The sequence below is a fragment of the Callorhinus ursinus genome, unplaced genomic scaffold, assembly GCF_003265705.2.
Source record: "Callorhinus ursinus isolate GAN/ISIS: 27379988/994484 unplaced genomic scaffold, GSC_fseal_2.0 scaffold8, whole genome shotgun sequence".
Classification (NCBI taxonomy): domain Eukaryota; kingdom Metazoa; phylum Chordata; class Mammalia; order Carnivora; family Otariidae; genus Callorhinus; species Callorhinus ursinus.
In genome coordinates, this window is record NW_027397070.1 from 45768875 (window position 1) to 45783951 (window position 15077).

At 44.4% G+C, this 15077-nt stretch overlaps 3 protein-coding genes across 7 annotated transcripts in view; 1 reads left to right on the top strand and 2 right to left on the bottom strand.

The window, feature by feature from the left end:
- The window catches only part of DNAL1 (dynein axonemal light chain 1), a 39439-nt gene extending 32410 nt beyond the window's left edge, over positions 1–7029 (top strand). The window contains exon 8 of one of the 2 annotated variants that reach the window (XM_025869697.2): positions 1104–7028. In XM_025869697.2, the coding sequence (XP_025725482.1) occupies positions 1104–1144 (41 nt within the window). In that variant the 3' untranslated portion in view covers positions 1145–7028. Of the gene's footprint in view, positions 1–1103 lie in introns of both variants that reach the window. The other variant, XM_073895532.1, reaches the window with a different exon arrangement.
- A 970-nt stretch (positions 7030–7999) lies between these two features.
- On the bottom strand, positions 8000–10608 carry PNMA1 (PNMA family member 1). Its single transcript, XM_025869696.2, has one exon. It carries the CDS (start codon positions 9848–9850, stop codon positions 8789–8791), a length of 1062 nt encoding a protein of 353 aa, XP_025725481.1. The 5' UTR covers positions 9851–10608; the 3' UTR covers positions 8000–8788.
- A 962-nt stretch (positions 10609–11570) lies between these two features.
- The window catches only part of MIDEAS (mitotic deacetylase associated SANT domain protein), a 65045-nt gene continuing 61538 nt past the window's right edge, over positions 11571–15077 (bottom strand). For all 4 annotated transcript variants that reach the window (XM_025869692.2, XM_073895531.1, XM_025869691.2 and 1 more), the window contains one exon: positions 11571–14929. In XM_025869692.2, coding sequence (XP_025725477.1) covers positions 14749–14929 — 181 coding nt within the window. In that variant the 3' untranslated portion in view covers positions 11571–14748. The remainder of the gene's footprint in view (positions 14930–15077) is intronic.

A 15077-nucleotide genomic window follows, 5' to 3' on the forward strand; every position in this document is an offset into this window, starting at 1 on the left:
CACAGAGTGTATGTTATACCATCTTGTTCATATCAATTTCAAAAACAGGCAAAATAACCTATGGTGTTAGACATCAGGATAGAGTATGCCTTTTGTGGGGGCATAGTGACTAGAAGGGGGCCTGAGGAAGTTTTGGGGGTTCTAATAATGTTCTCTACCTATTCTGGTGCTGGTTACCAGATGTGTTCACTTTGTGTTTATTTATCGATCCATACACTTACATAATTTGTATACTTTGTATGTTATACTCTAATAACACATTCACTCTCCCCCTGTGAAAAGATGCTGTGGGGAGTACAGAGAGATGAAACTCTGCTCGCTACCATAAAGAACATAAATGTTCATTAAGGAAGGATCACAGAGGAAGAGGCACTAGAGTTGGTTCCTTATTAAGGGTGGGGTTTAGATGGAAGGAGAGTTGGTGTGGGAGGACATTCCAAAATGGAGGAACTCTGTTGAACAAGGGTCCAGAGGTAAGAGTGTGCAAGGTGAGTTTGGGAGACAGTGAACTGATCAGTTTAGCTGGTGCAGAAAGTGACTGGCTGAGGAGTTAAGACAGAACGGTGGATTGGGGTCAAATTGTGGGCAGGCTTCAAATGCCAGTGCTCAGAAATGGGTGGCCTTTGGCCCAGTGACAGCCTGCAGATGTGTTTTGTTTTTTGTGCTTTGGTTCTTTTTATTTTTTCCCAAATTCGTCCCTATTGCTTAATATTTGGGAGAGTAATATAAAAATTCAGATTTCTGGCAACACTGGGATTGCATATTTTATTGTGAAAAATGAAGAATATTTCTTTGTGTTTAACATACAAAGTTTTTACTGGGTATAGGGCTTTATTTTTCTGCCTGGCACCTGTAGGCATTTTATTTGCAACTCTGCATTTGGGGAGCCAAATATTCATAAGTATTTATATTAATCCATTTGAGAATTTCCCTGAGAGGCTTTTTGGATCATTTGAAGTTAAAGAGATTATTTTATAAGATTATTTTTATTATGGCACACTTTGTAGCATCTCATAGCTTCTCAGGTTAACAGGAAAATATTTTCATTTAGAATTTTAGCAATCTGTTGAGAATGACCAGAAATATTTTCTTTTTCATTTTAGGTACCCCAGTAATTAAAGAGGATGAGGAAGAAGATAACTAACACCACGTTTCCTGCTTTGTGTTAACTTATTTAAATGTCATAAGAACAGTAGATAAGTTTTGTATAATTGTCTATTTTAAAGATCCTCTGTGGGTCAAAAGGTTCTTAAGATAAAACAAATCTCTCATTCCTATCTTTTTTTAAACCTATTGAGTGTTTCTCCCCCCAAAACAGTAACACCAACTTCATACATTCTAGTACTTTTTTTAGAAACTCGAATTTTCAGTTTTTTGTCTTCAGTCCCAGTTATGTACTACGTGGCCCCATCTACCGAAACTTTTATAGACCAGTCATTTTTAACAACAAATATGGTTCTTTATTCAGTTTGTTTAGGGTTTTTTTTTTTTCTTTTCAGACCAGGCATTTAAATATATATACTTAACTTTTGAATCTGTAGACCATCTTTCCTGAAGGTCCATGTCCTTATGATTCAGAAGCACAAATGTGTCATGCCTTTGGTTTAGAAGGCAGCACGGTGACAGGAAGAGTTCCTCTTAGAAGAAATACAGAGCAGTCCTAGAACCAAGACTCCCAAAGTCCAGTTGGAAAAGCTATGGTGAAAAAAGGAAAAATTAATATCTTGGAGGCCTTACAGCCCATGTTATATTTACTTATTTGTTTTTCCAAAAATGTGTGCTTTGTCAACTGGAATTTAAGTTGTGTTTGTATACCTGGCCACTTGAGTCACATGCTGTGATCTGGGTCAGTGGTTAAAATGACTGTCAGGATCATTCCTTTGACCACTACTCTGGTCATGTTACTCACTTGGACCTGATCTTAGGCACACTTTTTGGTTTATAGTCCCTTATATGTTATATAAGGAAATATATGTAAACATATATGTAAGATATATGTAAACATATATCTCTAATAACTTTGTTGTGTTGACCCTCATGTTGGGAGAAGTGATTGCTATAAATAAGAATATAGAACTTAAAAGACTGCATCTGATACCTTTCAATAGATTAAATTTAGAATCTCAAAATATATTTTTAGAACATTTCTAAGTTAGCTCTTAAAATGAATTATGTAAGTGATTGTGGAGGGAAAAGAGAAGAGATATTTCATTATGGGATCCCAGGCAAATGGCAGTATTTTTGAGGATTGCCTTCTCTATGAAGTGTGGTAGGTGACTTAACCTCAAAATTGCAAAGCAATAGTTGGATACAGAGCTTAGAATTTGTAAGGAAAAAAAATCTTTTTGGAAAGTACAAGGTATAGTAGTCAGTAACCAGATGAAGTCCATAGCAGGTCATGACTGAATCATTGAGAGATTGCAGAAAAGAAGTCAGAGGCGCTCTGCCAAATTGTGCCTAAAGTCCCTCAACCAGAGACTGATTCTTATTTCCCCATTTACTTGTGTAAAATCAAAGAGGGGAGAGTCATTTTTTTAAAGTGATCTCATAGTCCTGGGTTTCAGAAAACTTCAGCTATCATTTAAGTAGGAATTACATGATTTCTCTGAGTCACTCTGATCTAAAGGGACCACTGCTTTGACAATCAATTCTAAATACAAACAGCAAGAGGAAAAATTAGTCCAACACTTTATTATCTTCCTTTTAGTTCTTCCTTATAATCTCATAGGAAGAAATCTTTACTCTGGCTTATACATTCAAAGCCTATGGGTATTTCTTTTGTGAACTGTAGACAATGAGTATTCCCCGTGGTGATGTTTAAATCCCTCAAACTAGGAGGGAAGATGATCTTCGTCACTTGTAGTTTGCACTTCATCCAGTAGGCAAGCTTGAAGCCATTTTACTATGTATGGATATATTTTCAAAAGTTACTCTGGAAGTGAACGTAATAGGAAGGGATGACTTCATATTGAATCTGTAAAATGGCTTACGGTGTTGGTGTGTGGTTTTCTGAATCTATAATATAGAAACTAATTTTCTCTGCTTCTCCTTGTTTCTTAATGTCTTTTAATCACTGATAGTTCTCAGAGAAATGTTAAGGTCCTTTTCTTTGTTCATTTCACACAAAATTCATACTTAGTTTCACTCAACAAATATTTGAATGACTTCTATGCATCCTTTTCATGGAATTAAAGCCAGAATCCATGCCATTAGAAAATGGAAGATAGGGTGTATGAGTAAGTCCAGAACATTCTCTCCAGTCATTCCTTAAATCATCCTTTACTGTTGCAAATTTAGCTGATATTAAATGCCTTTGGTTTATGGATTAGATGGATTCTCTCTGTGCTCCTGGTTTAAAGCATTATGCCATTTTGGTGGCTCTTTTAAATTTCCTCTATTCTCATAATGATAGTAGAGCTCTAGAATCAGTTCAGCATTTTAATTTTTCACAGGTAACTTGATTTTAGTCTACAAAGGAATTCAACTTTTCTGTGTTCCCTAACTCTAAGCTTATGGGTGTATTACCTGGGTCAGACCTTGAAAGGTTTTTGTGTTCTCTGTTCGTACGATTTTGTTCCTTTAAACCAGAGTTTCTCAGTCTTGGCACTGATAACATTTTGGGTTGGATGATATTGTCCTGTGTATTACAGGATGTTTAGCACCATCTCTGGCTTCACTAGATGCCAGTAGAACCCCCTGCTTAGTTGTGACAACCAAAAATGTCTTCAGACATTACCATCTGTCCCCTCTGGCAGAGGGGTAGGAACAAATCCGCCCCTGGTTAAGAACCAGTGCTTTATACTAACATTCCTTTTGTCCAGGGTGCATTTATTTTCACTCTGTAGTCCTATATGCCACTGAGAGTTGTATGAGAGAAGGCGATGTATTTAATAATCATGGATGGAAGGAAAATGGTCCTTGGTGTTTTGCTTTTTTTAATGGTCATTTTAATAACTTTTCATATAACATTAGAAACTCAGGGCTAGAAGGTTCAACTTACATTTTTCAGCAGGGTCTCAACTTTTATTTCTTAGCATTCTTGCTTATCTTAGGACAGTGATTATTAACCTACCTCTCTCTTACTATAACAGAATTCAACTTTATGATAGATTTTTCTTTATCTCTAAAGTTGAACTTTTTGAGTGTGCTTTTAGAAAATGGACCATTCTTTAAGTGTTCATTCTTTAAATGTTCATTCATTGTCCAATAATGCATAGGATTTTCCAGACTATAGTAGTCATTAAATACAGAAAAATATTGTATAAAATTTGGCAAAATTCGGTAATCATATATGAAAGTTAGCTGGTGTAGACACCAATTTTCAATGTGATCAGAGGAATGTCTGATCATGATAATTGGTCACTAACTTGGTACAGTTATAAGATACTTAAATGTGGTTCTTGTGAGGAAAAAAATTTTGGCTTGAATAGATGCTTCTTATACCTTTTGCTAGTGGTCTGAAGTAGAGTAACAAGGAATAAGAAATGAATTGTAACTGTTGACTTATTCTCAGAATTGGTGATGTGTAAGTGGAATTGAAGATCATCATCTCTCTGACCCAGAACCTTCCACCTGGGTTTTTCTTAGGACTAAATGGGAAAAGTGTAGGGTCTAGAAAGGTTGGATTTAATCATTAACTTTTAAAAATTGGTGTGTGGGGGGGTGTCAAAATATTGATCATATGAGTAGTTAGTGTCTCTCTAACTGCAGTCTGTCAGTTTGTGAAGACCTTACATTGTAAGTATTGATAAAGGGAAAAAACTAACTGCTGAACTGAAAGTTATCCTTTAACTGAAATTAATTCCTTTGGCACACATTTTCTTTATTTAGGCTGCTTAATGTGTCTGTGAATAATTAAATATAAAACAAGATTCAGTGTAGTGGAGTTGGTGCTTCTGACACAGCTAACTTGACCGTATTCCTTTACCTTCACTGTAGCATGAGGTTGTTGTTTTGTTTTTGTAAAACCATAAAATAGGTGCAATAAAAAAAAGGGTGTGTTTAAAAAAAATCACTGAACTTTTAGAAATCCCACATCTAAATCTCCATTCCTGCCTTTTTATAAAGTAGTGAGTACAAAGGAAGAAGACTGAAAGAAAAAATGAGACTGAGTCTTACTTTTTACTAAATGAAGAAAAACTTTCTCTTGCCACTTAGAAAAGTCATAACTGGATTCTAGTTAATTTCCCATATTGGGCTAAAGTGGAGGGGAACCAGCCAACCAAATTGTGCTCTAGCAAGTTTAACAAGGGGGTGGGGGAGAGTAAACTATTTTGCAGTAGATTTGCACTTTAAAGTTATGAACTGGATGTTGGTGGAAAGTACTCCCAAAGGGCAGGTAGGTAAGTACCTAGCCTGCATGTGGATATTAGAGAACCCAACTTCATCTGTGCTCGTTGTAAGCGCACCTGTGCAGTAGTTGTCTGTTGACATAATCAGAGTCAGGATTTCCCTGTTTCCCTCCTTGGTGTCACCTTCCAAGTCTGCTACATTGACAGTCATCCCTCTAGGGAATATGTCAAGTAGAATTCTCTTACTCAGAATAGGAACTTTGTGAGTTATCTTTCCCACATCTAGATTTGAAAAATTAATTTAGATGTTGGTTAAATTAAGTTGTGGCTCATGTTACAAGGGTGGGAAGTTCTTTGCTTCTTTGATCTGCAGGGTACCTGCCTCTGAGGTGCTGTTGCCTGGAGGGATCAATCCCATCCAGAGACTGGTGAGTTGGTAGCTATAGAGAATATACATAGAGCTAACTGCTTCTCCCAGGGTGTCAGCATGGTAACGAGCGTCATTCCAGAATCTTTGGCCTCTAGAACCAACTCCATTCTGAAGAACATTTTAACATCTATTAATACTTTGGTAATAATCTTTTATATGCAGGAATTTTGTAGCATGACTTTATGACTAAACTTATTGTGTTAAATTATTTAGAAATGTTGAGTTTCTGAATGTTATTTTGTGAGACGTTTTAAAATAGTAATAAATTGTGTTATTTTATAAAAAAAAATGTATCTTTTTTGGTTATATGACCATTAGTTTTAGCTAGTACAGAGCAACCACATGAACTTCCAATGACATTCAATTCTGAAGAAATTTGGTCTTTGGATCAAACATTCCACACAGCTTGTGTGCGTGTGTATGAGAGAGAGGGGGAGAGAGATTGACTCATTTCTTTTTTTGTTTTTTGTTTTTCCTATAGTTCACCACCAATGACAATCTCCTCTCCCAGGTTTGTAAGTCTTCACCGTAAGTTCTCTGGGCACCATTTCAATGATTAGTGTCCTGGTGAGTGCTTCCCAGGACAGCAAGTTACTACTGCACTTGGCCATTCCTAGTCCTCTCCTCACTAGTAGTGTACAAGGTTAAGATGGGTTGATAGGCCCCTGATGTGTGGTCTGGAATAAACCTGACATTGGCTAGCCCTTTGTGATACACAAGAAACAGGGAAGAACCCAATTATAGCCGTAACATTACACATTGTCTCAGCACATATTCTGTGCTACCGGCTGAATACAATTTTGGTCTCAGAATGGTACCGTAGTGCAGTTTCTACTTCTTTATTCCACAGTTTTTTGGTTATAAGGATGTTTTTTTCTGCTGTCCTCCTTTAAAAAGCAGGTTTTAATTTCTGAGCCTATAAAGAGAAAACCTTAATTCAGATTAGAAACAGCTCATTATTTTTAGTTCATTACTTTCTAGAATAAAGGGTGGCTGTCTAGAATCCTGACATGTATACCATATATATGTATTATATAAATATATATGTATGTATATGTAGATATATGATTATTATATATAATAAAAGAATCCCAAGTGATAACCCTCCTTTCTAAAATGCAGTCAACTCTGCGGCTATAAAAAGGTGTATTCCTATGTACAGACATAGAAGGATGCCTATAACATTGGGTGAAAGAAATGAAGACCACAATCACTTTTGTTATGAATGTAGTATGTATGGGTGAGAATGTGTGTATGTGTGGTGGCCAGCTGGTGTGGGCAGCAGTGGGAGCACGTGTGCATGTGTGTGTGGAGAGACAGGAATGTATGGCTGGGGTGGGAGACTGCTGTGCTGTATGCGTGGGGTGGGGTATGATGGAGTGCTGGGTGGGGGAGAGGTGGGAGTGAGTGTGTGTGTACAGGTAAGATTCTGAGAAGTGAGGGGGGTGCGTGTAGCCAGTGCCATGCTGCCATGCTGATGGGAATGCAGGGGGAGGCTCTGTGAGTTGGGGCGTGGAGGAATGAGGACATGTTTGGTGGGGGAAGCGAAGACTTGCATATCTGTTTTAAGGGTCAAATATGTGGAGATGTGAGAGTTAGGAGAAGACTGTGAGGGTGGAACAGACCTGACATGGGAGATGAGGACGTAAGTGAGTGTACAGAAAAGTCTTTTAGACTGTATGCCAGTATTAGCCTTGATAATTTTTTTGCCTTAAGATTGTTAAATAGGTTGGCTATAATTTTAAAGCCTTGTTACTCGGGGAAAACCCCACTGAACTCTTATGTTCATGTAACCACTTCTGGATTTATTGGGATCTCAAGACAAACATCTTCAGTCACTGATTCTCTGCAGTCAAACATGTTTTTAAACTCTTTCCCTGTTTATATCCTCTGGATATAAAATGGCTGCTATAAATCTGAAACATTCATTTTAAACAGGTATGAGGAATTATTTCTGTAGCAAAACAAACACTTTTAGCTGAAAAGGGATTTAAAAGGGAAGAAAAAGCATTGCTAGATAACATCGGAGCCCCATTTCAGTATTTCCTAACATTTTATAGTAATATTTACTTACATCTATTTAGCCTTCTAATAGAAAATGTGCAAAAATGGAATACATTGAAAGGTTCTGTGATTTATACTTACACAGTATGCTATAAAGCTTAAAGTAATTGAAGTTTGCTTTTTTTAGTGACATGGGGAAGTCTTCCTAAGAAAAGAGAATATAGAGCTTAATTACACTGAAATTTTGTATATGTGTCAGAAAAACAAGACAACAGAATTTTAAAATTCTTTTATTCATATACATGTATTTTGATAACTTCAAATTTAGAACACTTAGAATCAGCATGAACAAGAACTATTCAATGACAAAAGATTTGAAATGGGGGAACAGATACTGTAACTGGTTCTTATTGACCTCCCCATGCAATTTATTTCTGTATCTTGTACAGAGAAAAATTGATTTACATAATTCTAGAATTGCAGTATTTTTCTAACACCCCATTCCATAGTCTCAGAATACTTTTCAATTAAACTGATCCAGATGTTTCAAGATGAAAAATAAGAAATTTGTAAGGTTGAATAACTAAATAGTATCTAATTAAGTCACATTTCTTTCCATTAATATAAATGAGCAATTTACTGTAAACACAAAAACTATTCACGATATTCGTAAGGACAGCTCATATTTTACTGAACACTTGTTGTGTTGCCAGGCCCTGCCCTGAACATCTGAACATGCAGTTTCCCACTTGCTCACCTCCGTGGGAAGTGTCACGGATTCACAGGTTCACAACTGACGACCGCCACGAGAGCCTACACTGAGCACTTGTGTGCAGGTCTTTACTCGGCACTGCGGCTAGGAGGACTCACTCGCAGCAGCTCAGGGGGCTCACCAGCGCCACTGTACTAATGTTACATGAATACCCAGGCCTGACTCCCCCCACCCCCCAAAACAACAGAACACGGTGAAGCCTTTACAACTCAGAGACACACCTGTAAGACAGCGCGGAGACAAGGAAAGCAGCCGTGGCCCACATCTGCACCACAGCCCAACTCCTGGGCCTCAGAAGTGCCCCTCCAGGCCTAACTGCAGGAGGGCGGCCTCGGCCTCCTCCTCCTCCTCCTTGGCCTCCTCCTCGCGGATCTGCACCAGCAGCTGGAAGAGGTTAGGCGCAGGCCCTTCCGCAGCCCCTGTCAGCCACAGCTGCCTTCGGATGGCCCCGCTGTGGTTGGCCCCGGCAATGACCTGTTCCAGGCGGGCCTGGTTCACGTTATCTTTATCTATGACCCCCTTCTCCACCACCTTCTGCAGAAGAGGCTCCAGACGAATGACATATGCAGATAACTTTTCTCCCGGGTTCTGGTAAGTGTTCAGAAATCTGACCTGCGCATCCCTAGAGCTCTCGACGCTCCCAAACACCTGCTCAAGCGCCTTCAGGCATTCGGCAGTGGTTATCGAAGGGTTGTTAGTCTTGACGATGCGGATGACATCAGCGGCAGGGCCTCTAAGACTCTCCATCAACCGCCGCCTCTTTTCTACATCAGACACCTGCCACTCCTCTATGACCTCATTGGTGTGTTCCAGCCAGGGATCAAAGGTCTCCTCCCCAGGCCCCGGGATGTCCTTCCCGGAGAACAGCGTCAGCTTCTTGTACCATATGGACTCAATAAGAGGCTGAATAACGTTATCCAAAATATAGTTTAGCATCTCTGCTGGCATATCTGGGCCTGGGGCCGGAGCGGGGTTCTGAAACCCAAGGACGCGGGCAACATCTTGCACGGTCCACCCCTCTCTCGCTAGGAAGAGGTGCAACCTTTCTAAAAATTCAGCATCGGAAGTCGGGGGTTTAAAGACCACTTTCCAGACCCCTCCTTTACCGGGCATCTCCCTGGGGATCGCGGCGTAATCGACAGCGCCAGTGAGCTCTAACAAGGCTGCTTTCGCATTCTCTTCCCTCCAAAACATTCTCCCAAGCACTCGATAGGGCACCTGGGGCATCGCAGCCTGGAGGGTCTCTTCGATTTCAGCCTCATCACAGTTCACTGGGATCCCCCAGACCAGCAGGGCTCGCTGGGAGTTCACATCCATCCCCCTGCACCAGTCTTCCAACAGTGTCATCGCCATTTTCCCAACTACCAAGGATCCCAATTCTACAAATACAGATTAGACTGTGGCTCCCTGTGCTCTAGGACTTAGGGACAGCAGCAGACACTCCCCCCAATATGCCCGAGGGAGGTAAGCTTCACGCAATCACAAGTAACAAATGACACCAGAGTCCTGCTCTTGTCCTTTCGCTGCCCCCCGCCCAAAGTCAGTCAGTCCGTCGGCTCGTTCTCGCAGCGAAGCCTCTGGGAGGCTCAGGCAGTCAATCACGCGTCCGCCGCCACCCTGCGTCTCCGGTCGGGTCCCCCACCTGCAGGCAGGGTGTCGCGTCGCAGCGCAGAAGGCGAGGAGCGAGTGAGGGTGGCGAAGGCAGGAGCCGCGGGGCTGGAGAGGCGCCGGGGTGTGGTCGCGGGGCGTGGCCGTCTTCTCCCTGCAGCCGGGGCGCGGGGAACTCGGGGCTCCTCCCGGAGACGTTGGCGTTCGCGGTCGGAGTCCGGCCTTCAGTCGGGTGAGGAGCGGCTGCTTTGCAGACGAGGGCTGTGTCGTCCCAGAAGGAAGAGACAGTTCTGAGGTCTCAGCGGCGGCGGCGAGGCCAGCCCGCAAGCGGTTTCTTTGCAGACGCAGTGATGGCTCCAGGCGGCGAGGGCGGCTGAGGACCGCGGACACAGGCCGGGCAGCGGAGGCGCCAGAAGGACGGGGAAGCGAGGCTACAGGCGGCGGAGGCAGCGGCGGGGAGGCGCGGCCGTGCGCCGGCTGCAACGGGCTGCGGCGGTGTGGCGCAGCTCGGTTGCCAGGCCGTCCGACCCGCAGCCAGCGGAAGCGTTCCTGCCGCAGTGCGGGGCGGGGCCGGCTCCGGGAGCGGAGTCCGTCGCGGCCAGCCCCCGCGGCTGTGCGTAGCCATGGCAACGGTGGCCTTGACGACGCAAGTTCCGCGCGCTCTCGTGGTTCGCGGGGTCGAGCGGTTGCCATGGTGCTAGCGAGGCGCTCCGGGCACTGCTTACTCTGATGGCGCATTTACTTTTTCACATTTCCCAGATTTATTTTTTTTAAACAAAGGACCGTGTTTAAAAGATAATATAATTCTGGAGTGGAGTTAAGGTGATATTGTTGAAATGCGTCCATCAAGGCAGACTGGTCGGCCGCTGCGTAGGAAAATACCGTCGTGAGCACTGCGGGTCCCTCTGTGCCACCTGATTGCATTCTGCACCCTCCATACTTCATCTCAACGAAACTAACACGTGGGAAGTGTCCCGTGTCCGTGTTTTTGTGTGAGACACTGAGTTGAGACTTTTTCTTGTCTAAAATTTTGTAAAAATATCTTTTCAGTAATCTTTGTGGCCAGGCAAACGTTAGCGTGTTATTTTTCCTGCCCTGGCGTCATTGACAAAGAGGTGATAAAAGAGAATCCTTGTAGTTCAAAAATGTCACGTAATCCCCTGCAAGCAAAACGGGGTCAATCCCAGGTGGTGAAAATCTCCCCAAAAGAACACAGAATTCAACTCTGAATTTTTAAAACCTTATTTAATAAAAGGTTTAAAGATACAGAAGAACATTCAAAAGTAAATAAGTTACATAGGTACATTACAATCACATCCGCAAGATTTACTTTAGTGTGTTATTTTTTCTTTTTTATAAAAAGCACACAAAAAATAAAATCTTCAGTCTTGTCTATCACAACTGTACAGCAAGAGGTAATATTTATATATATATACACTATTTTAATATGTAACAGTCTTTTTAAAAAGGGGTGCCACAGGCAGCAAACACACAAAAGGCAGTGTCTGATGTTTTTTTCCAAAATAAAAGGAATATACTTATTTATATGCTATTAAAATATTTGTACAATAATTACAGACTGTCAAGGCTGTTCCTGTGCTGTCCCCTCCAAACAAGGCCTTCAACTTAGAGACAAATGAGGGAAAGGTGAAACAGCTGCAAATTGTTAGAGGCAAATACTAACACAGCAAAATATGGGGAGGACATACAATTGTTTTATAAAAATAGCATACTTCCCGTAAACCTAAGGAGTTAGGCTTGCCAGTCTGGTAATAAATACCATTCGAAAAAAAGCCCCAGTGAAAATATATTTAAACAGCTGAGGCTTGGGTATGTGTCGTATTCCTCCTTCATCTTAACATCTGGCACATGAGAAGAAAGAGGTTAGGTCACTGAGGCAGTTAAATATAGGGGATCTCTTTAGACATAAGCAGCACACGACCTCTGTGCCGGGGTGGGGGGCGGTGGCAGAAGGGATGAGGGTGTACCTTAGCTGTAAGGGGGGGCTGCTGAAGGCATGGAGAACAGTGCGCTGAGGCACAGTCTCCTTGGGTGGGTAAGAGACCTCAGAAATGGTCTGGAACACAGGCACTAGGTTAGTTTCATGCCCTTAGCTAAGTGTAGATGGAGACTGGAAGATGGATATGGGAGATGGTGTGGGGAGGGCATTATAAAGCTGGAGGTGTTTGTCATTTAACTTCTTAAACAGCTCTGAATAGAAAAGAGAAAGAAAAAGCAGAAGACGAGCCTATTGTGTTCACAGGGAGAAAGCACCATAAAGGACATACCTATCCCAGCTCTTATGGCTGCACCTACTTTATTGGCAGGTCACTTAGAAAAATGGCAACTGCCCTCTACACATTTTAACTTTCACCTTATATTCTAGATATGAATCCATCATGGAGCATGAGCCCTTCGAAAATACAGTGTCTGGTGGAATTAATACAGAGGTATCAGCTTGATTTTCTCCCCCAACATTCACCTAGTCTGATTTCTATAAGCTTAGAAGAGGAGAATCACTCTAAATGAAGGGGGTTCCTTTTACTACATGTCCACGGAGGGGCCTGAAACTAAATACTATTTAAATAGAAAAAAACCTCGGGAAACATAAGTAGCACTTTGGGGCGAAGCTGCGAAGGCACTCTTATTACACAAGTGATTTAGAAGACAGCCTAAATTTGCCACCCTCCTGTTTCTGGAGGGTATACCAGATTTTTGCGGTCTTGGGACCTTGAAGAAGCCTTTGGGGGAAACTGGGAAGTTGTTCTAGGTAGCTTCCTGGAGTCTGGCGGGGAGAAGAATTTTGTTACTCCCATCGCTGGGGTCCTAAAGAACCATATTAATGCATAAATGAATGCTGAAGAACACCTGCTAGTGCATAGTTTAGAAACAAAACTCCCTCCCCACTCCCAGCTACCAAATATGGCGCCTTTAGGCTCTCTCGTAAGGAGAGTAGCAGAATTTTCAGCTCCTTCCTAACCTGCTGATCTGTCATATACTTGCATGCACTTGGAACTTTTAACACAACTAAAGTTGAATAACAAGATCAGAAAAATAACTCAGCACTCCTATAGGACTGGCAAGTGATGGGGCCTCTAGAACCTTCCAGCCCTTCACTTCAGTGACTCCATGCCAAATATGGCTTGTCCAGCCAGAAACAAGACTAGAATTCTGGCTTCCAGCCAATCCCCTCAGGCAATTTGAAAATACAGCCAGAGAAGAGGTAGCAATAAGAACTGCCTTTGATCTCCCTTGCTTCTGCTAGTCTTTGTGTGGCTTTGGTGACACCTCACACTTTTCCACCCTCTTTCAGTGCTACTAATCACTCCTATTGGCAAAAGCTTCCAGAGCAACGAGGTGAGGGGCCTTAGGGTCTTAGGAATGGGTGGGGTGGGGTGGATGCCAAGAAGGTGCCTTGTTTTGGGATAAATGCACTCGGGCCTCTGGAAAGCAGGAGGCCCCTGGTCCCTGAGAGGATGTTAAAAATTAAATATTAAGAATAAATAAATAGCTCTCAAATGACACAAGTCAAGGAATGAAGGCTCCTGTCCAATCTGGTTAGGAGACCTCCCCCTCCCAGGGAAGGATCCAGGAATCTCCAGCAAGCAGGGCTGGGGGCTGCGCTGTGGATATCAGCACTAGACCAGGTGGGATGGGGTTAGAGGGCAGCTGCCAAGGGCAGGACAGAGGCAGCGAGGAACTTGCACCCGGGAGGTGCAGGCTGGGCCCCAGATAAGCTCCCTTAGCAGCCTCCAGGGCCCAAAGGCGTTTGGCAAAAAGGTGGGAAGCAGGAAGAGCCAAGGTTTATCAAAAAGTTCCCTCCAGCCCCACCCTGCAGCTTCCACCACGTGTGGCCTGCCCTCCCACGGGCTGAGGGCTCGGGAGGCACGGCGGTCCCTCCCCCACACATTCGAGAAAACTTCAGCCCCAGCAGGCTGCTCGCCAGCAGCAAAGGGACAGGTACCTGTCCTCTGACCTACAGGCATTCCGGGAGGCTTCCTCCCAGAGGAGGTGGCCTGGGACAGGGTCACGGGAGCGGCACAGGCCTGGGCATTGTCGTGTAGGGGACAGCACAGGTACCAGGCTGAGCTCCCTCTCAGAGAGACCACCACACTCCCTCCCGGGGAGTCCCTTTTGCCCGGGGCTTGGGGCAGGGCCTGTGCAGCCTTTGAGGTCCTCTGGGGAGCGGAAATATTGCTGCCAGGAGGGTGAGCTAGTGCTCTGCTCTCCGTGGGGACGGGGGGGGGGGGGGGGGTGTCACGGACGGAAGAGGCTGCGCGGCGGCCGAGGTCCCGGCGTGGGCGGCGGCGGCGACGCTGGAGGCCCTCCCGAGGGGGGCGGCAGCCCCAGCCGGCAGGGACCTCGGCTGTTCCAGGAAAGCGTAAGGGCGACTTCCGACACCGAATGCAAGAGAACTGGATCCTGCAGCCCTGAAGACTGCTCCCGGGCCTTTGATAAATAAAAGAGCCGTTTATTTTATTGTCTCGTTTTGCAGAGAAAAGTCCACGGGATCTCTCTTCTCTCCCTCCGGAGGTCCCGGGGTGCTTGCAGGAGCTCGGGCGGGCTGGTGCGGGGAGGGCCGGGGGTCCGGGGAGAGGGGCGGCCCCGGGGCCTCGCGGCCGAGCTCCCCCCACCCCGGGCCGTCAGCCCCTCTCCCCCGCGCCGCTCTCCTCGCGCAGGGCCGGCTGGTGCGGAGAGGCGGCCGCCGCGCTGGCCGCGGCGGCCGCCGCCTCCTTCTCCTTCTGCCTCAGAGCGGCGGCCTTCTTCTCCTGCTCCGCGTGGCTCTTCATGTGGGCGCTGCGGCTCTTCACCTTATAAAACACCCTGTAGCCGGGGCAGGAGGGGCTCAAGTCAGAGGGCCGTCCCCACGCCCCTGGGACCACCAGGCTAGGGCGTGCGTGCGTGTGCAGTGTGCGCAGTGTGCGCAGTGTGCGCCCCGCCTGGGCCCACACTGAGCCCTGCCTGACGGGCT

Coding starts and splice junctions, on each gene's coding strand:
- PNMA1 (XM_025869696.2), bottom strand. CDS start 9,850: ATGGCGATGACACTGTTGGAAGACTGGTGCAGGGGGATGGATGTGAAC.